At 35.5% G+C, this 26,176-nt stretch overlaps 2 protein-coding genes and 1 long non-coding RNA gene across 3 annotated transcripts; all 3 read left to right on the forward strand.

Annotated features, from left to right (window-relative positions):
* The first annotated feature begins 18,040 nt into the window (after window positions 1-18,040).
* LOC115927569 (THAP domain-containing protein 1-like) lies at window positions 18,041-20,206 on the forward strand. Its single transcript, XM_030993630.1, has 4 exons — window positions 18,041-18,263; window positions 18,977-19,183; window positions 19,518-19,609; window positions 20,158-20,206. Exons 1-4 carry the CDS (start codon window positions 18,078-18,080, stop codon window positions 20,204-20,206), a joined length of 534 nt encoding a protein of 177 aa, XP_030849490.1. The 5' UTR covers window positions 18,041-18,077.
* An 80-nt stretch (window positions 20,207-20,286) lies between these two features.
* Window positions 20,287-21,425, forward strand: LOC115927199. The gene is made up of 3 exons (XR_004065497.1): window positions 20,287-20,342; window positions 20,803-20,913; window positions 21,309-21,425. It is a non-coding gene; the product is annotated as an uncharacterized LOC115927199 (long non-coding RNA).
* A 987-nt stretch (window positions 21,426-22,412) lies between these two features.
* On the forward strand, window positions 22,413-24,806 carry LOC115927198. The gene is made up of 4 exons (XM_030992704.1): window positions 22,413-22,585; window positions 23,224-23,340; window positions 23,542-23,794; window positions 24,377-24,806. The coding sequence occupies exons 1-4, from the start codon at window positions 22,443-22,445 to the stop codon at window positions 24,803-24,805; spliced, it is 942 nt and encodes a 313-aa protein (XP_030848564.1). The 5' UTR covers window positions 22,413-22,442; the 3' UTR covers window position 24,806.
* Window positions 24,807-26,176: the final 1,370 nt, after the last annotated feature.

A 26,176-nucleotide genomic window follows, 5' to 3' on the forward strand; every position in this document is an offset into this window, starting at 1 on the left:
AAAAATATTGACTGGCTTTACTTTCGGGGATATCAGAAATATTGACCGCGCTAAGACCATATTGCCCTCGTCTTTCGACTCGGGGCAATATGATCTGAGCTTGGTCAATATTTCTGATATACCCCTCAAGGCCAGTCAATATTATATAAATATACAAGTTTGAAGAAGGTAATATTCAAGTGTGTAGAAGGTAATATACAAGTGTGAAGAAGGTAATATACAAGTGTGAAGAAGGTAAACTAAGAATGCCACTCTCAGGTCAGTGCGTTAGAAGAATAAATAATGCGCATGACTAGCTTTAGGATAGTACAATTGCACTTGTTAAAGATAAAGGTGGGTTCTGGTAATCCCATTGCATTGTGAAAGATAAAATTGATCATGTAGCATGTAAGTATTGGTGTGTACTGCAAAGTTATAAGGTCATCAAAATCAAAATATAAATTTGGCCCAGTCTGTGTAAAGTAACAAGCACTGTACACAGAAAGATGTATATGGGACTACACAAATGGTGTTGGGGTTACTAACCCTGATTTCCTAATCTGTCTATGCTCATTACTCAGCCAGTATACATTTTCTACCAAAATTGTTTGGAAAATGACATATATTTGTAATCTTGAACATTCAGTGAAAGTTTCGTTTGATTTTGTGAGAATTTTTTTTTTTTTTTTTACCAGAACCCACCTTTATCTTTAAAAGTTACGAAAGTGATATCAAATTAGACTTCAAATTGACATATGAAATAAACATCGGAAGAATACTTGGAAAATGTCACAGCGTCATCACTCACTCTTTCTGTCAAATATATTCAAGAAAGGCATTCAACTTTGATTACGTGAATTGATGAAATAAAGTTGGTGGCCTTTTTTTTAAAAACGTTCAGTTGTTGCGTTTGTTTTATTGACAGGTAAAAACGTAACGTAATGAAGTCATGGATTGTTTTTTTTGGAGAGGTAACTACGTCAGTCAACCAGGTTGATAAGTTAAAGATTATTTGATGAATTTTCTACATGCGAACCTTTTACATGATACGTCTGGCATCATCATGCCTATTGGTCCATGACCGACTATAATATATGAAAAGTGAACAACTTTTAGCCTACCAGGGCCCTGCTTCGTGAAACTTGTTATCAATAACAGGTTACATTAATTGTTATACGCTTCTGAAATCGTGGCATTCGATTGGCTGAGAGCAAAATTTGTCCTAGAAAGTTATCATTTGTTATTGATAAAATATTTATGAAACAGGGTCCTGTCTTCCGTAAAAGTCTGTAGCCTTCGGCGCTAGAGCAGTATTACACCCGTTCGACTTGCAAACAAGTATTAAAGTGAGGAAATTAATTGAATGTATCAAATGAGATACATTGCATATGCTTTTTGCAGAACCAGAATCAAATACACACACGCACGCACGCACACACACACACACACACACACACACACAAGCACACATATGTTCTTTGATGGTTGCCATTTGATATTTGATATTTGATATGTGTGGCATGATTAATTTTATTAGGGATGTTAATGGAATCTACAAAGACTGAATTAATGACCGGCCCAATCCCAATTGTTTTATTCCAACAGCTCATCTGCAATACTTTAGCCGAGAATTGTTGCACTCTCTGAAACAATGTCTCCTGCTCATCCAAACATGAACACATACCACACACAACTGATACCAAATGATTTGGGATAAAACATTCTTTTATAAGATGTATACTAATTTACTGTTCACAGATGATTTTTATAATATTTAGCAATTTTCTAAATGTTACCTTTTTTTTTTACTCACACTGTAGAGTAGTTTGTGATCAATAATAGATTTCCCTTTAATGCACAGGTCAATGAATATGTACAGTCCTTCTCTAATTAATGTAAGTATATTAAAAACAATAACATTTAGATTTTTCAGCATCTTTAAAAAAAAAATCGAAGGTATTCGGTGACAAGAAAAAATAATTAAGACAGCAACATGCAAATCACATTGGAGAAATTTATTTGACATTAATATTAAAGTAATTAACACACTTATATCGAAAACTACATGTTCAATATCATTCCAAACCATTTATTCATCCAAATCTTTCTTTAGTTGTTCATATCTTCATCAATTCATTCGTTTATTTGTTAATTTGTGTGTTATTTCTTTTCATTCGAATTGTTTTCGAAGTGAAATAATGTCTAAATAATCTTTAAATCAAGTTCATGTATCATTTAATGTAAAAGTCAGCGTAAGAACCACTGTAGCACATAATACTTTAATTACAAAAGTTAAATATTTATCAATAGATTTAAGGTAACCAATTCAATCAAATTAACTCTTCCATAAGGCCAAAAATCATGAATATGCCTTTGTGAAGCGCTTTGATACGAATGTTTTCATTCACCAGTTACAAATAATGTACCTAACAAGTTAAAACATTTTCATAGTATCTCTTTTTATAAAAGGATTGTTTTTGTAAATGGTTTATTCTTGAAAGATTAAGTTTTATATTCTCAGAAATTTAGTTTGATTCATCTTAAGGGTCACAGAAATTACAATTGTTTTATTAAATTACATAAGAAAAAATTATTCCAAGTCTATAGGCGACAGTGTATATATGTATATATTACATATATTTTACTAAAGGCGTCATTAGAGGGACATTTGGAGTGAACAATTTAGTCATTAAGTAGACATTGTCATTAGGAGGACAATTTAGTGTCCTCTTAACGTTTGTTACGGTCTATTTCTCATAGAAGGCCCATTTTGTTTATATATCTCTCTCTCTCTATATATAATTTCAATAAAAGCGTCATTGGAGGGACATTTGGAGTGAAAAAATGTGTCATTAAGTAGACATTAGAGTTAGGGTTAGGGTTAAGGTTAGGATTTTTATGATGTCCACTTAATGTACCATGAAGGGTTATATATATATATATAATATATATATATGTATATATACATTTCAATATATACCTAGTTCTTTCAACGTTACTTAAGCCTATTCGTGTTTGATTATTTTGTTTTCACTACTTTAAGATTAATTGAATATATTCGTACCGTTTTTATTGATGCATTGACATAGTATCAGTTTTTGTTTCTATGATTATGTTTTTCTAATATTTTCGACATTTTATATGCTTTGTCGTTGCATTTGTATGTTTTCAACCTAGTCTTCATGATAATGTATATTATATTTGCTTATCTGTTTGTTTGTTTTTCATCAATACTGTCATCGGGAATGCAGCCTTGTATGGCTATTTAAAGTCTGAATAAATACACATATAAACACAAATTTGTCATAGTGATTATTGAATACATGACTTCTCCGAAAAGTATTGCTGCAAACTATACTTTCCGAAAAGAGGGAGAAGGAACAAATCACCGTACGATTTAAAGATTCAAGATTTGTTAATACGCTAACGATAACAATGGTATTTAATTCATGATAACGAGGTTCAGTTTTTTTTTGCCGGATTAATTTGTTCCCCTAAAATTAGAGGTAACTTGATTATGACTGTATGTGTTTTGTTTTCTAAATTCTACGAATCATCTAAGTATATTTGGTATAGGTCACGCAATATTGGATATTCTCACTTCGTTTTACCATTGACATAAATTACATTCCAACCATAATTAACCACTGTCAACTACTCTCAAGAATGCAAAAATATCCGAGAAGTAGACAGGTGAAAGTTTAAATAAAATTGGAAAAACATATAAGAAAATAACAATTTATAATTTAATTGCAATTGCTATACGAATGGGCACTTTCAATTAGCTGCCTCACTAACGCCACTTTGATGTAGTGCCGCAAGAAGAAGGCACTTGTGAGAAAAACATTTATTACTATTTTTGTACACGGCAAACGTGAATGTTTCCCGTGCATACGTCACAATCAACTGACCAAAGTGCCCGTCTTACATTCGCATATTTAGTTCATACAGGTGATTCGAAGGCCTATTGTGTGTGATCAAAACTGTAGGATGGTTCACTTGGACAGCGCCCTCTCCATTTTCATGTTATGCTCAATATAAGGTTGTGTACATTCACATTTTATTTGTCAACTTGTCAACGAAATATTGAATACTATACTCGGGTAACAATGCATGACTTGAATTGATTTAGTACCTTTTGGAACCGAACTGATTTTTAAATGCCATTTTAAAACTTGGGGGGGGGGTTCAGCTTTTTGGAAGTGTCAGTGTATGAAGCTACTGGAAATGTGTACATTAACGCAAACATTGTTTTAAATATAAAATGAATGTTATACCTTTTGGAACCGAGCTCTTCATTTGATCCCGTTGTTATCTTTTTAAACGGAAGTGTAGAACGAAACGGCATGTATCAATTTATCTGTTTGAATTTCAGACATGCGGTTTAACTAAAAAAGTATCTATGAATAATAACTTAAATAACATAGATATTGCTACAATAAAATAATATACTCTCTTTGTATTATTGATTCTCTCTGCTCTCCCATGTCTTAGAAAATAATTCGATGTCTATCGTTAAAAACCTAATAACAGGTATTTGAAGAGGATTTGTAAAAAAGAGGGAAGGGGAATTAATTTCAGGGAGCGACCCATTTTCGTAAAGAGGAGTAATCAATTCTATTCCTTGGGGGATAGAAATACCCCCCCCCCCCCCTCGTCCTTTCCATCCGATTTCAATTTTTTCCAGAGTTATTCTTTCCCATTAAATAAAAGGTAGGTAGATTATGCCTGTATTTTTTTCCGGTGAGTGAAATAGTTTGCTCTGAATAGGTTAGTACTGGAGTACAAATTTAAACAAAAATAAGAGGAAACATCAATGCATTCACGAATCAATGTCTGTAACGCAGTATGCCAGAGTACAAAGGTTAACTCCGTTTACATTAATTGTCATTGTTTGCCTGTGGGGGGGGGGGGGGGGGGAGGAGATGGGGAGTGAAAGAGAGAGAGAGAGAGAGGGGGAGGGGTAAGTGGGGTAAGTGGTAGGAGGAGAGAGAGAGAGATTTTTTTTAAATACAGAGAAAGAGGGGAACATAGTAGAGATATAAGAAAGTTAAATAAGACGAGAGAGAGAGAGAGGTGAAGGGGGAAAAGCAGACAGAACAATATAAAGGAAGAAAGAGAGAGAGAGAGAGAGAGAGAACAAAAAGGGTGTAAATGCAAGGTGGTAGTTGGAGGGAGACAGAAAAAATCATAGAGAAAATACAAAAGGAAGAAGAGATGGAGAGAGATGGGAGAGAGAGAAAGAGAGAGAGGGGGGTCCGGGAAAATAACAGAAGTGATACAAAGACATGCAGTGAGAATATAAGAGAAACAGCAATGGATTTATAGAATAGAAAAACAAATGAAGAGAAGAAGTGATAGAGCAGCAGGGAGAGAGAGAGAGAGAAACACACACAGACACAGACAGAGAAGGGGTAAGAAAGCGATAGAGAGAGGGAGAGACAGAGAGACAGAGAGAAAGAGACAGAGAGAGACAAAAAAAAAGCGAGAGAGAAAATGCGTCGACAGCTAGGTACGTAGCTAGGCTTTTCTTTTGTTATTTATTTGGAAATGGTTCACTGGTTGTGCAAGCAAATATTCATACTCGCATAAAGTCAAGTGAAAAAAAATATATAGCGTATGAGTAGGGATAGGAGATGCTGTGTAAATGTTTTGGATCCCGATTCAAAGGAAAATCATTTGCGTGCACTGATGCAAAGTAGCTAGGCCTGACCCTTTCTTTGCATTGGTCGATGCGTTAGCTAACAGTGGTTACAACATAAATCAATTCTCAAAAATTGACAACTGGCTAATGCTATGGTCACAAATCTGAGCAGCGACCGACCGATCAGTAGCCTGCTCGGTCGCTGCTGGAATTTAGGCATCGCCCAGCAATTAGGTCGGTGACGGCCGGCGACCGCCCAGGCATCGAGCGTATTTTGGGCGGCGAGTGAAAAGTGAGCAGGCGCCGCCCAAATTTTAACTCCGCGCTAAAACTTCAGCGGCGACCGAGCGATGCCCTAAAAACGAGCGATGCCTGGGCGGCCGCCGCTCGGTGGCCGAGCAGCCGCCGGGCAGAATTGGTTAAAAACTCGCCGCTCGGCCGCCGAGCAGGCAACTTTTGGGTAATGTGACCATAGCATTATTGAAGGTGTTGCTACACGTTTATTGAACAGGAAGGCTCGCAAAACTTTATCTTCGACTTCCAAAATAAGAGCATAGAAGCAAAATTCACTATGGGGGGAAAAGCATCGAAAAAGCGTAGTGCGGGATCTTCAACCCAACAGTCGGGGGTCGCTCCCAAAGTGGAACCGTTAGCGTCGGGTGATCAAAGTCAAGCTGGGCAGTCCACCAAGCCAGAGAGAGTTGATTCAAACACGCGTGGAGATTACACTGAGAGATCCGAAGCTGATCTTTCTTCGACGCAGGCGAAACAGAAAGAAGTGGTCGAGGCGAGTAACGCACACGAGGAAGCCGCGGTTATATCCACAACAGAGAAGAAGACGCCCTGTGAACCTCATGATGGTGAAGAGATGGTAAGTGGTAGGTCGACGAGTTTTAATTATGTTAAGTAGGCACAAACACATTTCTCCTATGGACAGGGGAATGAGCAGTGTAGATGACCGCAGCACGGCGGTAATCACCCCTGTAAAGTGCTGTTAAAACCGTAAGTGACCGGGAAGCCCTTGTTTTCCTTCAATGCATGATGACCAATAACGGTAGAGTTTGTTTTTGTTTGCTTGTTTTATTGTTTGTTTGTTTGTTTTACCCGACTGCTTAGAAAGAATGTGTATGTTTGTAAGTAAGCAATCAATAAGCATAGTTGTATGGAATAATAGCACCATATGGAAACGTTTGCTTTGATTTGTCTCAGAAAAGAAGTTGACCACAAACTGACTCCCACACGGTGTTGAGTGCTCAGGGGTCGCGGGCAGGCAGTTCCATTATGTGAATGGTTAAAATTAACTATTACAAAATTAGGGGATACATTACATTGTACAATAGGGACACACATTGCTTTTATTGTGCAGAACATACTCTTTTATTGACTTACTTATTGAATGAAACTATAAAAACAAAATGCATTTTGTATTCTAACAATTATTGGAATACAAAGAATAATAACAGGTGATTGAAATGCATTAAAACCACCCCTGGGAAGGAAGCATTCATAAATTTGAATACATATAGTTGATAAACGACTCCGCATGAAACTATAAAACCAAAATGTAATTTGCGTTTTGGCAATTGGAGTACAAAGAATGATAGCAGGTGAATGAAATGCTTCAACAACACAAACACCTGGGAAGGAAGCATCCATAAATTTGAATAATTTAGTTTATAAACGATTCCGCATGTGGACGTTTGGTGGAGCAGAAAGCAGTGGATTCTTAACAACACGAACCCATTTAACAGAATGTCGGAACGTAAATTAAATTTGGCGCGGTTGGAAAATGCATCTTTCTACCCTGCGACTTTAATGGTACGATCCAGTCAATTAAAACAGTAAAAATGGCTCTTATTTAAAAATTACTCATTAAATAAAACCCCAAACTTCAGTGATATCAGACAAAATATGTTATATCCTACTAATAATTAAAAAAAGATGTATAAACATTGTGAAAGTGTAGCACGTTACGATAAAAGACACCGATTGAGCGAACATGACGTCATTAGAACCTGTTTATATGCGCTTGCATCAGGGAATTCAAGGTCAAAAGGTCAACTCAGACGCTGATAAGTTATTGGCCAAGCCTTTTGTTTCCTTTATTCCGACAAAATTATACAATCAATCAAAACAAGTTTAATACCAAAAGAAAGCTAACGATTAGTATGTTCATTAACCGCTTGCCCCAAAGTCGCTTGACCACAGTGAAATGAGTGAGAGCTTGCGAGAGCGGACAAAGTATGATTGAAACTCGCTTTTACTCTTCTCCAACGCAAAAAGAGATGACATTGTGCTGGATAAATCTATTTTTCCGACAAAAGTACAGACAATTTGCATATGATCTTTTTATATTATACTTTATGAAATGTTACCCGAGTGACTCCCGGGCGCCCCAATGCTGGAAAGAAACGCACATTTTAGAAAACTTCACTTTTTCATGGATAAATGCTTATTTGTTCTATGCACGCAAGTCAGATTGAGCGGATAATACAACGTTTCCATATGTGCGGTAAGAACCGCGGTGAATAGCTAAAGGCCCAAAGTTACAAACAAAAAAGTGAAGAGAGAGTGGGAATATGATAGCGTTGAAAGTGTAATAGATATATTTCAATCTCTGTATTCACCAATAGCGATAAATACATGTAAACATATATACTCATATATTCATATCGCCCCCCCCCCCCACCCCTGCCATCCCGCCTCTCCCTGCACGCTTTAGCCTGATAAACAGAGTGCATTTCCAAAGCTTCCAAAAGCGAGAGTATTTTGAACCCAACGTTGACCTTAAGTTGCAGTCCCGTACAACTTCCTCTATTATTACTCAATTTGTAATTAGTCTGGCTTTATGCACATGTGTCATAGAACTAAATTAGAACACCAACAGGAAAGAGGAAGGTCGCCTAAAGGAAGGAGGAAGTAAAGAGAAACCACGAATCGATCCTCCATGGTCGTACTTTATTTGTTTGTTATTCTGCTCCACACGAAGCGTCATTTCCCTGACGTAGCACTGCGTTAGCGACTTTCAACCGATGAACTTTGAAAAATACTTTTTTTTTCTCCGAGGCAGCCCAGCGACCGCGCCAGAAAATTAGCATTCTGTATTTTCAACTGTTTTGTCCGCAGGATTTCTTCGTCCTCTCAATCAGCTGAAACAGATCGTTAATTTAGGGGAAAAAATAGCGATTTTTGAATATATCTGGGGGAGGAGGACGACCCCTTTTACACATTTACCAGCTGGAGACATCCCTCATTCCCTTTGAATCACCGACCATTTAGGTACTATTAAGCATTCGCTTTCTCTATCTCTAAAAGAAAGTTGACACTACACACACACACACACACACACACAAGAAAAAAGATTACACTACACACATACACTTAAGAAAGGAAGTTTACACTACACACATACACTCAAGAAAGAAAGTTTACACTACACACACACACACTCAAGAAAGAAAGTTTACACTACACACATACACTCAAGAAAGAAAGTTTACACTACACACATACACTCAAGAAAGAAAGTTTACATTACACACATACACTCAAGAAAGAAAGTTTACACTACACACATACACTCAAGAAAGAAAGTTTACACTACACACATACACTCAAGAAAGAAAGTTTACACTACACACACATACACTCAAGAAAGAAAGTTTACACTACACACATACACTCAAGAAAGAAAGTTTACACTACACACACACACTCACAAATAAAAGCTTACCGACAGTACTCCTTTTCATGACTAACTACCCCCCCCCCCCCTCTTCTTTCTCAAATGGTGCAACCGTACTTCACATGGGATTGCGTTTCGGGAGATCATTGTACAGTATATTACTGGTAAACCTCATGCTCTCACGGAGTTTGGAGTTTGGAGAAAAAAAATGTATGGATAATGTGAAGTTTTGTATTGATCAAAGAGGAAAGAGGTTGACTCGATCTAGTTGGAGTTTGCATGAACTACATATACACATCAGCAGATGGGACTCATCTTTTCAATTACACGTATGTCTTTAAATCTTCTTAATATGAGGGCACTTTAATGTTTTTTTAATATTCTATTCTTCCATTTTTCTGACATTCAAAGAATGAGAAAAGCAACACTTTATTTGTCAACTTTCCCTTTAATCATTCTATTTTTCTAAATGGCGTCATACTTCATGGGGAACGCATGTTTATTGAGGTCGTTTTGTCTTGAACAACCCTGGAGCAATACCGAATATAACTTTTCATTCCTCTATACTCCCCTAACAACAAACAAAACAGTGCAAAGGGACTTGTTTAATAGGAAACGGCAGGTATAATAATAATTCACTTCAGAAGAGTTGTTTTTCTGCTTATAAACCAATAAGATTCAATACTTTGATGTAGTGTTATTTTGTCAAACAGAAGTAAAGAACGGAACGGCACGTATCAATAGTATGCTATTCATAAAAATATTCAAAGGGGGAAAACTTTAGAAAAATAAACCACAACTTTGACATAAAAGCTGCTGGTATGTATACATTATGTTTCCTGGTTGATGTTTGCACGGCCAGAGAAAGAGCGAAATAGAGAGAGAGAGAGAGGAGCTAGGGAGTGAGAAAGAGAGAGAGAGAGAGAGTGAGAGAGATGTGCGAGAGCAAAGTTCTTTTCATGCCCCTCCCCTCCCCATCTCCTTTTATCTTTATTACAAGGGTACCTAAAATGAAACACTTTTCCTTTCTCTTCGTTATTTATCTTGTTTTGTTTTATGATGGGTCAGAAATTGTTCTGACTCGTATGTTTATGTATAGGCAAAGGATGAAATGAGAGAAAAAACTCAAAATAAAAATAAAAATAAATGTATACTGTGAAGTTTTATAATGATCAAAGAGAAACGAGGTTGACTCGATTTGGTTAAAGATTGCATGCACTGCATATAAAAATCAGCAGATGTGAGTCAGTTGTTCAACTATATGTACCATAATATACAGAAGGCTTGCGGGTGCACCATGTTAGAGAGAGGGAGGATTGAGGAGTCCTTAAAAAAAGGACTCTCGGTAATCTTTCTTGTGGATTTGTAGTCCAGAAAAGGACTGTTTGGTACAGTCTTGAAAAAAACTGTTGGTTATCTTTCTCTTAGCTTAAAGTTCTAGGGAGAACTATAGCGCTTGGAGAGGATGAATAGCGGGAGTGGCTCGACGTTTCGAAAAGGTTGACTATCCGTCGTCAGGATACTCAACCTCTCTCTCACATGGTGCACCCGCAAGCCTTCTGTATATCTACATCACCATGCAAGCCGACACTTACAAGCAGTAATATTTTGATGATTTTTTTACTATGATATTCTCCCAAACTGACATTCAAAGAATGAAAAAAATCATATTGCAATCGTCAATTTTCCCTTTAGTCATTCTATTTTTCTGAATGGCGACATACATAGTTATTGAGGTTGTGTTGCCTTGAACCATTCTGGAGCAATGCCAAATATAATTTGTCATTCCTTTATACTTTCATAACAAGAACCAAAACAGTGCAAAGGAACTATTCTGCTTGAAATTACTTTATTACCAGCCTACATATACTTACTGATCTCTGAGAAGTGCTAACTTTTGTTTTTGAGTGTCCCAAACATTGTGGAGCGTTTGTGCACCGCTTTGTAACTGCAAGGAAAAGGCACTATATCAAATATCTATTGGATTGGATTGGATTGGATTGGAAACGGCAGGTATAATAATAATAATACACTTCAGAAGAGTTGCTCTTCTGCTTATAAACCAATTAGATTCAATACTTGATCTAGTGTTATTTTGTCAAACAGAAGTAAAGAGCGGAACGGCATGTATCAATAGTATGCTATTCATAAAAATATTTAAAGGGGGAAAACTTTAGGAAACTAAACAACAACTTTCACATAAAAGGTGCTCATATGTAAACATTATGTTTCCTGGTTGATGTTTACACGGCCAGAGAGAGAGAGACATAGAGAGAGTGAGAGAGATGTGCGAGAGCAAAGTTCTTTTTGTGCCTCTCCCCTCCACACCTTACTTTTATCTTTATTACAAGGGCACCTAAAATGAAACACTTTTTTTTTCTCTTCTTTATTGAATTTGTTTTGTTTTATAATGGGTCAGAAATTGTTCTGACTCATATGTTTATGTACAGGCAAAGGATGAAATGAGAGACACAGAGAGAAAGAGAGAGAGAGAGAGAACTCAAAAAAAGAAGAAAAAGAAAGAAAAAAAAATGTATACTGTGAAGTGTGTAATGATCACAGAGAAATGAGATTGACTCGATTTGGTTGAAGATTGCATGCACTACATATACAAATCAGCAGATGTGACTCAGTTTTTCAACATGTAACACTTTGGTGAATTTTGTACTATGTAAATGGGTACCTGGTAGGAATAGGCCATTTTCGTAATGTAACCAAATTTAATGCATAGGTCTTTGTGAAGTGCCTCAATACAAATTATTTCATTCACCTGATAGGAATAATAGTATTTCAATAGTCAGAATGCAACTGCATATATTAAGTATTGCTAGGTAGGTCAAGCCATAATGTTTGTCCAACCTGGCAACAACTAATGTATGCAGTTAGGATTCTGTCTATTGAAATACTATTATTCTTTTCAGGTGAATGAAATAGTTTGTATTGAGGCACTTCACAAAGACCTATGCATTAAATTTGGTTACATTACGAAAATGGCCTATTTATTCCTTGAAACGCTGCACGCGTAACGGCTGCACTGCCAAAGCCAGGGTAATTATGCCGCATTATTGTAGAGCGCTAAGAGACTTCTGATAAAGTAAGTGTTAGGCGCTATATAAGCAAATATAATTGTTATTATGTTATTCTCTGAAACTGATATTCAAAGAATGAGAAAACTCACCTTGTAATTGTCAATTTTCCCTTAAATCATTCAATTATTCTGAAGGGCGACATACTTCATGAGGTAAGCATGGTTATTAGGTGATACGTACGTAGACGTATCACCTTTTGATTTCGTCAAGATTTTTATTATTATTAGGTGATACGTAACGAAGTCTACGTATGATTTTTTGATTATTTAAACACGTAGAATCGCAAATAATGTCATAAACAACCCTTTTTACTTTATTATTACCCTATTTTCACTTAATCCATTACTTTTTGCGTGTAATCCCTATGGAAGATGACTTTTTCTCAAATCTGGAGTCTACATTCCTGTCTTTTGCGAGCAATATCGCCGTTATTTCTGCTTGGATTTTGTTGATTTTTGAGTATGTTGTAGCTGAGACTATATGCTATCTAAATCAACCCTCATTTTTTCAATACGATGTCATGATCGCGCTCATGGTCATGATCATAATCATTATTATAGTAAGTAAGTGTTATTGTTATTAGGTGATACGTACGTAAACGTATCACCTTTTGATTTCGTCAAGATTTTTATTATTTATTTATTTATCAGGTGGGCTGTATAACGTACAGACCACCTTATAATTTCGTTAGAATTGCCTTTATTTATTATTTATTATTTATTATATATTTTTCTTATTTCTAACCACTTTTTTGTTGGCAAGATAACTTGGAAATGGCTCAATCAAATGCCTTGAAATTTGGCATACATATGTATAAGCATATGTACAAAGCACAATAACGTTTTCAATATTGACCTTCACTGATGACGTCATCTAGGCGCCATTTTGTAAAATTTTACGAAAATCAACTCATGACCATATCTTCATAACCAAAGGTTATTTCATATTCATATTTATCATGATCAAGGTCAATATCCGTCCGGTCAATTGCAGGTCAAAAAACGCGCGCGTGCGCGTACCTCCGCGCGTCAATACGCGCGCAAAATATTAAAATGCTCAAAATCGTCTCAAAATCATTTTGCATACGTTTTAGGCCATTCTAAGCATTTTATAAAAAATCGCGCACACGCGCATGCGCGCGCGTTTTCGCGCGTAAAACTATTACACAACATAGAATCGCAATTTTTTTCTTTCATAATATTCCACATATTTTTACAAACAATTTAATACCATGTTTGTCTCTTTATGACTATTAATAACGGAATGATTGACCTTTTAACATAAATTTCTGTGCGTGCGAGCTCTTGTATTACATAGAATATATGGACAAAAACATGCCTACACAAAATCCATTGTAGCTCTTTAGGATGCAAGGTCACCCTAATCAGGTGGGCTGTATAACGTACAGACCACCTTATAATTTCGTTAGAATTGCCTTTATTTATTTATTTATTTATCAGGTGGGCTGTATAACGTACAGACCACCTTATAATTTCGTTAGAATTGCCTTTATTTATTTATTTATTTATTATTATATATTTTTCTTATTTCTAACCACTTTTTTGTTGGCAAGATAACTTGGAAATGGCTCCATCAAATGCCTTGAAATTTGGCACACATATGTATAGGCATATGTACAAAGCACAATAAGGTTTTCAACATTGACCTTTACTGATGACGTCATCTAGGCGCCATTTTGTAAAATTTTACGAAAATCAACTCATGATCATATCTTCATAACCAAAAGGTATTTCTCATTCATATTTATCATGATCAAGGTCAATATCCGTCCGGTCAATTTGAGGTCAAATAACGCGCGCGTGCGCGTACGTCCGCGCGTCAATGCTCGCGCAAAATTTTGAAATGCTCAAAATCGTCTCAAAATCATTTTGCATACGTTTTAGGCCATTCTAAGCATTTTATAAAAAAATCGCGCACACGCGCATGCGCGCGCGTTTTCGCGCGTAAAACTATTGCACAACATAGAATTGCCTTTTTTTTTCTTTCATAATATTTCACATATACTTACAAACAAATTGATACCATGTTTGTCTCTTTATGACTATTAATAACGGAATGATCGACCGTTTAACAAAAATTTCCGTGCGCGCGAGCTCTTGTAATACATAGCATATATGGGCAAAAACATGCCTATACAAAATCCATTGTAGCTCTTTAGGATGCAAGGTAACCTCAATTTTTTTTCATATTTTGATAGAATATGAATTGGAGATATGATTTTATGTCTCATTTGACCCTCAATTAACTCATGACGTCATCATTATGGCCTCCGAACTCAAAATTCCAATTTGCATATTATGACGTCAGCATATTTATGGAAAATTGATTGTATCTCTGTAAATATTGATCGATTTTCTTCCAAATTTTGATATGTTCTAGCTGAGACAATTTTCTACAAAGTTACTGTTATCCTTTATTTTTACAAAGGCATCATGGCGTATTTTTGCGATTAAAAGAGGCATGTCAATTTTTCACATTTTGCGTGTATTCTCTATGGGACATAAGTTTTTCTCAAAACTGGATTCTACATTCCCGTCTTTCGCGAGCAATATCTCTGTCGTTTTAGCTTGGTTTACGCTGAACTTCGAGTATATTGTAGCTGAGACAATGAACTATCTAAAATGTACCCTTTATTTTGTCTCAAATTTTAGTTCAACCAGCCCACCTATACTTGTTCCAAACAAGTATTACAAATCTAGTTTATTATTTATTATTCTTCCTCGAATTTGTTCGCAGGATATCTCAAGACTGAATAAAGCCATTGTCATGAAACTTTCAATGATGATAGATCTTAGTCTAACTTAGAACTGCGTAACTTTTCAAAGACTCAAAGTCATCGTGACGTCATCCAGGCGCCATTTTGTAAAAATCAACTCATGATCATATCTTCATAACAGTAAGTAATTTTACATTCATATTTATCATGATTAAGATCAATATCCGTCCGGTCAATTTCATATCAATAAACGTGCGCAAATGCGCGCGTGCGCGTTCGTCTGCGCGTTTACGCGCGCGAAAAAAATTAAAATGCTCCAAATCATCCCAAAATGTTTTTGCATACGTTTCAGGCCATATGGAGCATTTGACAAAAAATGATGCAAACGCGCATGCGCGCGCGTTTTTTGCACGTATTAGCATTTTGCAACATAGAATCGCCATTTTTTTTCTTTCATCGTATTTGGCACATTTTTCCAAGCATTTTGATAACTTGTTCACCCAGGCCCCCCAAGCTCCGCCATTTTGTCCGGATCCATTAGAAGCCCAAATAAGCTACCTTGCATAATTCATGAGCCTTATGAATTATGCATTCTGTAGGATGCTCCCCGCGAAAAGTGAACTGGAATGATGTTCACTACATGGTAAAAGACAATGCGCGTATCAGCGTAATAAGAGAGGTCAAATAATCTACTGTACGGAATTATGGGTAATTTATTCATCACGCTGCGCGCTAGCAACGCAAGTGATTCAGCGAATCACGTGGATTATTCTGATGCGTTAATATACGCGCTGTTATTTTTATTCGATATTGTATGACCGTCAAAAATTAAATGATCGTAAAAAAAGACGAGAAAAAAGGCACGAAAATCACAAGAATTTCATTAAATCAGGCCACAAAATTAACCAAAGCACTAATTCATTTGCATACATCGATAAACCCTATTGCATTGAAATATTAATATCAAGGTGACGGCTATTTGTCTTCAAATGATAGTCGAGGACTGTCGAGGAGGTGCAGCTTTCTGATTCTGTCTGCAAGTGTCGGCTAGCCGAATCCTCAGAGGCCACACCCCCTCCTGTTTTTTTTTTTTTTTTTGGGGGGGGGGAGATATTTCCCAAATATGTGGTACTTACGACTCTCAATTGTAATGCAAATGTTAAGTTTTAAATTTCCATTTTTTTTTTTAAACCATGAGTACCTATAATAAATGAAAATAGCAAATATCTTGATCATCCATTAAATCCAAATGGATTTGTGTTGCTATGACAACTCTTCCAGCTGGCCATCAGCTGATCGATTTCTTCGTGCCGACTAATAATTGATTGGCATCCTCATATTTTTAGTCTATTTGTCTTCTAATTTCCAACCGATCGAGCTTTTTCGGCCACAATGCCTCCAAGATGTTCAGTGAAGGGATGTTGGTCAAAAAATAGGACTCAAGAGGATTTGAGACTCCATCGGTAAGTTATGAAAAAGTGGTAGTAGGCGATGCTGCGTGTGTGTGTGTGTGTGTGTGTGTGTCCGAGTTGGGGGGGGGGGGGGTTACAAGTTCCAACAAAATTCTGTTTACCAGTCCTCTTCTCTTCTCTTTCTCTTAAAAACAACTTCTATGGGGGGCCAGGGGTATGTCAATTATATTTGATACATTTTTAATTACTTAAATTATTTTATTACTACAATCCTCATTTTCATCATGATAGATTTTGACCCATCCTTTAAAAAAATGAAGGTCATCACAGTACACTAATGGAACATGGTATGAACCTGGGAGCCTGTGTGTGTTTTTTTCACTTGGAGCAAGTGCAGAAGCAAGGTTGGAAAATACGAGACTCATTTTGTTTGAAGGCTTCCCCCCCTTTTTTTTGGGGGGGGGGGGGGGTTGCGGCTTCTGATTCAAGAATTCTCTTAAGAGCATGATTAACAAACACAAGGCCCTCTTAACTGGCATCCAGGACAATGAACATGTAAGATAATGAGTGTGAACAAAAGTGTACAAAACTACAAAATTCAGTTATTTAAAAAAATAATTTATTTCATGCAAAGGTAAAAAAAAAAAAAAATCAAAACGTCACTGATTACCGGTACTGTAATTAATTAAAATTGACAAAGTCAACAATAAGTTAATACAAGTACAATATACTACAAACTTCAGTCACCAATCCAGTATTCATGCATATACACGTATGTATTTTTTATAAATTAATCAAATGAGCACCGAAAGGTGGACCTGTGTGCTATACAAGGAGCCAGTATTATTATTATTATTATTTCTATTTGTGCAAAGCTGAACGTCATAAAGAAAATAAACTACTGATTACTGAAAAAAACATTGTACAAGCAAAGTTGACAATCTGATAACTTTTTGAGGGAACAAAATAATTTCAGTCATGGATACAATCACATCGCTTGGGGGGGGGGGGTTAAACATACAAGTTTACTAAAAAAAGGTACGATTTCTTAAATTAATAATATCATCGCTGGATAAACATACAAGGTCACTAAAAAAATGTTGAGAACTTCTTAAATGTACAATTAATATAGGTAATGTCCTTTTGTGCCCATGTTGGCAATGGGACAGGGAGGGGGTTGCATTGTTTTATGAATCTTAGGACAAATAAGGAATGACAAATTTGTGTAAATTTAGTGTACAAACATCAGGTGCATACAACAAAAATCTGTAGTAATACCAATTAGCAATGTGTCTATCAGTTGGAAACACATGTAAACTCACCCCCCTCCTACCAAAGCCATGTAAAGGTAAAGGGAACCATCAAATTTGACTATTTTTCAGAACTTGTTAAAATGTGGAAAGGAGTAAATGCTAAATTTTTGACATGGCAGGAGTGGTGAAATGTATTCATTTTCACAAAATACACAGAAATGATTATATATCAATAAACTCAGAATCAAGCTTTAAATGGGATCCAAAGCTCTTATGAAATGATCTTTCTTTTTCCAAGACTGCCAACAAAACCTAGCATTCGCAAAGAATGGTTGAAGGCTCTTGGAGGAACTGAAGATCCAATAACAAGAACATATGTTTGCTCGATGCACTTTGGACCTGACAACTATTCACAAACTGTGAAGAGGAGATGTCTGCTACCTTCAGCTATACCTTCATTAGATGTGAGTTACTTTTTTATCAAATAAGTAATTGCAATATCTTTAAGTAATTTTTACCCGTAAGTACCTATCCACAAGGGTTTCCCTTCTCTCTAATTAAGAGAGCAGTGGCTTATTAACAAGCAGTTATTATCAAAAACCGTAACTCAAGTTAAATAAAACCCATAACAATTATTATTTTATTTTAAATTTCTTCAATAAGCATAATCAAAAAGATACATAGATTTATAAATGAAACATTATACAAAATTACCTTAAAATAAGATAAATTTTCACGCAAGAGTGAAATTTTCACTTATATTTGTTGTTTTGTGGTTACACAGTGTATAACTAAAAATACATTACGGTATTGTAATCAACTAAAATAAAAAAAAAATAAATAAAAAAGTTCAGGATCAGGGTTAATAGGAATATTGTAATTATATTATTGCTAAATTATGTCCTGAAGTAGGTTAAACTTAAACGTATGTGTATTTTACTTTAAATTAATTGATAGTAGTAGGACCGCAATTAAACAATCTTCACACAAACGCACCAGGAGTGTCAATTTTGACAGACACGGTGCATTATAAATGTTCACTATATTTATTATTATTATCAATATTATTATTATTTCATCAATGAAAATTATTAAACTTGCCCAGTTCAGAATTATGAAGAGCCTTTGCATTTTTATGTAAATACATTTAAATATTTCAATCCCTTAAACAATTTAGATGCCAGTTTCAAATCCTATTCCATTCTACCATGAGAGGACACCTGTACCACTTCCTACACCTGGTAACTTGCATGACCACAGCTACACAGTGAGTCCTGGCACAACCAAACGCAAGCTGGAAAGAGCCCTAGGGATAGAGAAGATAAAAAAGCGCAAGGCACAGATGGATAACATCAAGAAATCTATCAAGATTCAATCTTTAAAAGTAAGTAAATTATGTAAGTCCAGAGGCATGGTATGTAAGGGAATGATAAACAATTATCTGAAATCATTGAACTAGCTCACATCATGGAACCAAAATATTTCAATTTATAAAGAAATCTTGGAAATGTTGATAATTTTACAGCTCATTCTTCATAGAAGGGTAATTCTGTATCTTAACAAGGAACATATACATGTATAATCCAAGATTCACATCTATTGATAAACTCCGCCAAGACTTATTCACATAAGACACAGTTTTTTTTCTTTCTCATCTGAATGAAAGGCAAGTGTGGTTTCAGAATTCAAATATATTCTTTTCCATATTTCATCGCTAGGATCTGAAATCAACAATGCAAGACCATGGGATGGAGGATGAAGCCATCCAATCTACATTCGACTCTGTCCATGGAAACGCATATGTCATACTGTCGAATCAAAATGTGAATAGTGACAAAATTTCTGCCAGAAGATACAGCCAAGAACTACTCAACCTCTCTTTAACATTACATTACATGTCACCCCGCTGCTACAAATTTCTAAGAACTATATTTGCACTGCCATCCGAGGTGACACTTCGAAAGATGTTAGCATCCGTAGATGGGAACCCAGGATTCACTACAGAATCAATAGAAACATTAAAGTACATTAAAGACAACTCTCCTACTCAATTACATTGGACCCTTATGATAGATGCAATGTCTATCAAAAGGCAGGTAGCATATGACAAGAACCGCGATTGTAATACCGGATTTACCAATATTGGCAATTCCAAATCGAAAGGGGAATTGCCAGAGCCGGCAACACAGGCATTAGCGTTTATGGTGGTTGCGATGAATATGCATATCAAACTAACAGTTGGATATTTTCTTGTGAAGAAATTGTCGGCCCCTTTTCAGGCTAGCCTGATTAAGGAGTGCCTACAACTTCTTCACGAGAAAGGCATCCAAATCGATGCCATTGTTTGTGATGGTGCAGCTGTGAACAAGTCTACTATGAGCATGTTGGGAGCAAATCTGGATCCTAATAATCTAAGAGGAGACTTTCCCCATCCATCAAATGGACACCCGATTACCTACATCCCCGACGTTTGCCTTAACCTGAAATTGCTCAGGAATCTTCTTGGAGACAAACAAGAGTTAACATTCAATGGTACAGAAAAGGTATGTGATTTTTTTAAAATCTCTCTAGTGTAAAAACAGAATATAAATATTAATATGTTGTTAATGGTAGAATAAGGTGTATGAAGTATTTAATATAATAAGGACCAAATTAAACTTGTTACTATGAAAACAGTTACAGTCCTTCAAGTTCAAAAGTATCAAATTTTTGTGAACCCTTCTCCAAAATTTCTGAAGTATATGGATGATAATTAAAAAAAAAAAAAAAAACTTATTTTCATGATTTCTATCAAATCTGAATAAACATTTCATGTTCATCGTTTTGTATAATTCCCACGGTGTAGACATAGATATACACATACTGCATAAAGATCAATTTTAATATAACAAAGGAAATATCCCTACACCTGTTTATAGTACTTGACAAATCTATACAATTCATTTTTTAATAATCGCTCTATTACATTGATGAAAACACAATAATGATTTGTCTCCGTTACAGGTCAAGTGGAAGCATATCAAGAACTCCTATGAAATCCAGCAGCGTGAAGGAATGAGGGCTGCAAATAGGCTAACAGGAGACCACATTGACTACTCAAAAGCAAAAATGAAGGTAGTGATCATTCATATAGTCTTTACAGGCTATTGATTTTGTTAAATACCTTTTGGCAGGTTGGGTACATTTTGATAAGAACGATCTTTCACATAGTAAATATACATAGCATTAATATAATTTAGATCACCTCTAAAAATTTGAACTAAATGATATTCTGATGTATACAGGACTTACAGGCACATGTCATTATCTACATGTGATCCCATTTAAATTCTGGTAAGACTACCTTTGCACGTAACGCATGATGTTCTATGCATTCTTCCTTTTTTCAATCAAAGCACTAATATTGGCACTTGTACATAGATAATTTTTTATTCATGATTTCTTGATGAAACCTTATATTCTTTGTTTATCCACTTTAACTACTTACCGGTATGCATAATTTCATGCAGGTTAAATATGCAGCCCAGGTTTTTAGTAGCTCAGTAGCTGCTACAGTTGACATCTTAAGGCAACTGCACTTTGAAGGATTTGAAGATTCGGAAAGCAGTGCCTATTTCCTACGACAGATAGACAGGTGAATAAGATTAGTGTAGAGAGTACAAAAAGTTAAAAACTACTTTATACATAAAGACATAATTTAGCCCTTTACAAATTTTGTCCATATATCTTTTTTGTATTAACAGTATATAATGCAATTTAGTGTTGAATCTAAACATGAATGATCACCTTTACATGTTTTAATTAGTTAATTAGTTATTAATTGCTTCAATCTGATTTAGTCTAATAGCAATAATACTAGTGGGTTTTTGTCTAGTGCTCAGGTCTGTCCCACTTGAATAAACTTGTGCTCCATTGTTATGACAGGGGATTCAGTACATGTATGGCTGTTATTACAGGGCTCAAGCATTTCAAGGAATAAAACTAAACCATTTAAGTCTAGTGAGGAAAGTGCAGCTTAAAGATGAAGTTGAGTTCTGGTCATGCGATTGCATTGTGAAAGAAACGGTGGGGAATCGACCAGAAAAGGTTGATCATCTAGCATATAAGAATTTGTGGGTATTGCAAGGTTCTGGAATCATCAAAATGATAAGAAATTGGCCAAGTCTTGGTAAAGTTACAAACACTGTACACAGAAAGATGTATATGGGACTACACGAACACGTGGCGTAAAAAACCTACCCCCCCCCCCCCCGAGTTTTACGATTTACATGACATATTTAGAATATGAAGGCATTTGAAGAGCCATGCTTTTCAGGGAACATGTCTTATCTGATGTTCTTCCACACTTGCATAATAAGAATGATAACGCTCACAAATTATTTTTCACCTCTTCCCAGAACTCAACCTTCTCTTTAATGTTTAGCAAAAAGGTGGTTAACATTGTGGCAGGGATTCAGACCCTGTATCTTGTTGTTCACTGCCCAGGGACAAGTAGTTTCTTTCATATCAGTTATTTTAAAATTTCACTCAACAGACTATTTGACATGTTGAATGGGCGGAATAGGTTACAGAAAGGTTACAAAGCACCTCTCTTCAAAAGTACTTGTCCTACCTGGGAAGCCTACTTCAATAAGACAAAGAAGATGCTACTGTCACTGAAGTTAAGTGACGGTACTCCCGTTGCCTCAAGCAATAGAGGAACACCAGTCATAGGTTTCTGTTTAGCGATGGATGGATTCATCTCTCTGGCAGACCGGTTCTTCAATGATCCTCAATCTGGAATAAAGTAAGATTATAGTCAATTATAAATACCTACTTAATTCTGTGTAAAATATTCCATAGACTAATGAAAGCAGGAGGAATGTATTACAGGATTATTGATCGACTTCCATTTTTTTTCTACTTGAAATTTGATTGTTGGACATCCTTTATCAATATGACAAAGCACAAGTATCAAGTACATACCGGTATTAACTATCAATTAATACCTTGAAGGGAAAGTCCACCATGACACATGTGTTAAGTTGGTTTTAATAGAAGCAAACAATGAGAGGAAACGGGTAAATGAAAGGATTTGAAGTTGTGATCGATGAAACACAAGTTGGCCATTTCTTGTAAGTTACTTGCCCTGTACTTTTAAAAAAAATCTAAAGAAAAAGTTTGTTCATACATTCACCCTAAATAAAATTATTGCAAATATATTTGTACATAACCCATGTACATGTATGAAACAGGTCTTTTCTGTCATCAGTAACTAACAAGAAGAAGAAAAAAATAAGAAATCAAATTCATTTCTTTTCCATCAAATTAATCCGCATTTATTTACACTATAATTTTTGGTTTTAATTTTAAATATTGCAAGAATTAACACACACACAAACAATAAACTAAAAATTAATAATAATAACTGTGCTATTAATACAGGTACTTCCTTCCCTATCGTCTAAGCCAAGATCAACTTGAACTTCACTTTGCTAAGATTCGAGGAAGGGGCGGTTGGAACAACAATCCAACATCAACGCAATTTCAGGCTGCCTACAGGTAACAAACAATGCACTTAACAAATGTATTGCTCTTAAGATACATGTGACCCTTGACTTTATATTCTATGCATGATTACACTAGTGTAAACATAAAAGAAAACAATGAGAAGTTAACATTTCATTGTTACTGAAATAGCAGCGTACTTTTTAGAGAAATTATATGCCTTAATATATACAATGTTTCAATTACTCATCACAGAGCACTATTAATCAACTCCAACATACCTGTGAGTACATCAGGAAATGCTACATGCTTTCTAGAAGCAATGGGAACCAACATCCATGAAGATCGGAAATTGCCCTCTGATGGGGTCATCTCGGTTGAAATATCGACCATTGAGGCACAGACATCTCCATCCACTTCTCCCCCTGCAGAACTCAGCATGTTTCAACAGAATGTCACAGCTTACATTGCAGGATACACTATTAGGAGTATACAAGGAAAATGCCATGTAAGTATAAAAGGTTAAATTTGTAACAAGCACAAACTTTTATAAAGCTATCTGAAATGTTGGAAGCCCCCAAAAATTGATGACAAAATTTCACTTAAATTGTATCATAATGTGAAAGAGGATGTCATTTAAGACACATTTCTGCAAGGATTTTCAAAACAAATGTATTTTATGTCGACTATTGATGAAAGAATACTATTACCTGAAATGGACCACCAAAAAAATGGTGAAAATTTGTATTCAGCCATTTTAAATAATTTGTATTATTGGATGTTGCACTATACGAAAATAACCCCCACCCCCATTAATCATTTCATTTATATAATAAACTCGATATCAGGTTATTCTGCATTCTTCAGCACTAAAAACATAAAAAGGGACATGTATATTAATTACAATCTGAATGTAATGTTTGAAAGACATGATATAGGAGGTCAACATACATGTAAATATACATGTAAAGTTAGGTTATTGATTATCTGAGTAGGACTCAACAGTCTCAATTGAAGCTCAAGCTGTGTAAGGATTATGAGTGAAGCCAAGTTTGTCATTTGATCTTTCCTCCATTTTTTTCACAATCAGTCCTGTGATAAATGCAAGGAGGCACTAGTAGACAGGACAGATGAGGTTCCAGAAGTCTACTTGCAACTAATCAGGTTGAAAGACAATGGCGGTCTAATCATCCCTTCCAAATCTGTACTGAACATTGCAATGGCTTCCGAAAGAATCTTGAGAGAACAGGGTACCAAGCCCACGATTGGACAGCATATAAGAGACCAACTGTGTCTTAAAATCATACACAGTCTCAATCATGGGAGTCTTTTTCCCAACTTGCATGAGCAGTATGACTGTGATTTTAGGAGAAATCATGTACTACAGCTCATCAAGGACTTTGTAAATCATTACCTGGTTACAAGGTTGCACTTTGTCGCATTTACATATAACAGGGACATCCGTGGGCAAAGCATCCGTAATCATATGTCACGGATGGTGATTTTTCAAAATCAGTAGCTTAAAGGCCAAGTCCACTCAAAAAATAACTTACTTTAATAGAAGCAGAAAAATAAGACAAACCAACCAAAAAAAGTTTGAGCAAAAATCGGATATCTAATAAGAAACTTATACATTTTTGAAAAAGTCTGTAAAACTATGAAACAATGAAAATCACAAGACAAATTGGAAATTCACTCATTTGATTTGATTTGATTTGATTTATTGGTTTCTGCATCTTTTTTCTTTTTTTCATCATACATTTTCATAAACATAATATGGCTTGATACAATATTTCAAGTGTATATAATTTTTATACAGATAATAAACGATATTAAACACATATATTGAATTTAAACAAATATATTGAATGGAAATTAACATACATTAGATGCAGGAGGGCTACAGTAATAAGCAAAGTAGCTTGACGTGCCGGCAGCCCTCAACTTAGATACAACAATACAAATAAAAATAAAAAAGAGTGACTTGCAGAGAAGAAAAGGAAAGGGGAGAGAAGAAGGAGGAGGAGGAGCGTCATGTCCTCACTTTCCACTTATTGTTTTCTTTATATTGATAATATAAAATTTCCTATTTCCCCTCTAAGAATCTTAATTCTTCACACCAGCATCAAATTTAGATTGAAAGTAATTTTTTTTGGTGTGGATGCACTACTATAGAGTAACTTTTTTTCAGAAAAATGTGACTTTTGATAAACTATTCAGATGAAAATCAATAATTATGAATCTACAATATTCAGAAAATATTATCAATTCTTCAAAGTTCATAAAAGATTTTGTGCAATGTCATGCAGGCATTATGATACAAATCGTATAACCTCTGCAACGGCATGGGGAAATCAAGTTTTGGGGGGATAAAAGGAGAAATTAATAGGATTAAACTATAAACACTGTCGCTCATAAAGGTGGAATATTTTAGTTTTATCCCATAATGCATGGCCGTCCAGAGGATTTTTTTTATGTTGGGGACCGGGGTAAAAATGCAATAAATTATTGAAAATTTATTGCATTTTCTGTTTTTTTTTTATTTATGGAAACTGCCCCCAACCCTAGCCCCCGCTGCGTACAGTCATGGTTCAGTGACAAAACAATGGCCTCGTAACTGTGAGGCCCCAGGATCAAAACCGTGTCTATGTGCTATAGAAGTGCCCTTTTGTGAAGCATTAATCCTCATTACTGTCATTTATGACTTAAGGGCATAGGTCCCCTAGTTGATAAGCATAGTAGCATACACATGCTTTAGCAGTCCCGCAAAACACACATTGGCAAATTATTATTCAATACAATCTGAGAATGTATACTATTATCTAGATCTATTATTTTTAAATTATTTTAAAAATAATTCCATATATTAGGGTAAAACTAAATAATTCCA

The sequence above is a fragment of the Strongylocentrotus purpuratus genome, unplaced genomic scaffold (genome assembly GCF_000002235.5).
Source record: "Strongylocentrotus purpuratus isolate Spur 01 unplaced genomic scaffold, Spur_5.0 spur5_scaffold_20, whole genome shotgun sequence".
Classification (NCBI taxonomy): domain Eukaryota; kingdom Metazoa; phylum Echinodermata; class Echinoidea; order Camarodonta; family Strongylocentrotidae; genus Strongylocentrotus; species Strongylocentrotus purpuratus.

Coding starts and splice junctions, on each gene's coding strand:
- LOC115927198 (XM_030992704.1), top strand. CDS start 22,443: ATGCTACTGTCACTGAAGTTAAGTGACGGTACTCCCGTTGCCTCAAGC. Junction 23,341..23,541: donor CAATTTCAGGCTGCCTACAG/GTAACAAACAAT, acceptor TACTCATCACAG/AGCACTATTAATCAACTCCA. Junction 23,795..24,376: donor GTATACAAGGAAAATGCCAT/GTAAGTATAAAA, acceptor TTTCACAATCAG/TCCTGTGATAAATGCAAGGA.
- LOC115927569 (XM_030993630.1), top strand. CDS start 18,078: ATGATCTTTCTTTTTCCAAGACTGCCAACAAAACCTAGCATTCGCAAA. Junction 18,264..18,976: donor CAGCTATACCTTCATTAGAT/GTGAGTTACTTT, acceptor TAAACAATTTAG/ATGCCAGTTTCAAATCCTAT. Junction 19,610..20,157: donor GGAAACGCATATGTCATACT/GTCGAATCAAAA, acceptor GTGATGGTGCAG/CTGTGAACAAGTCTACTATG.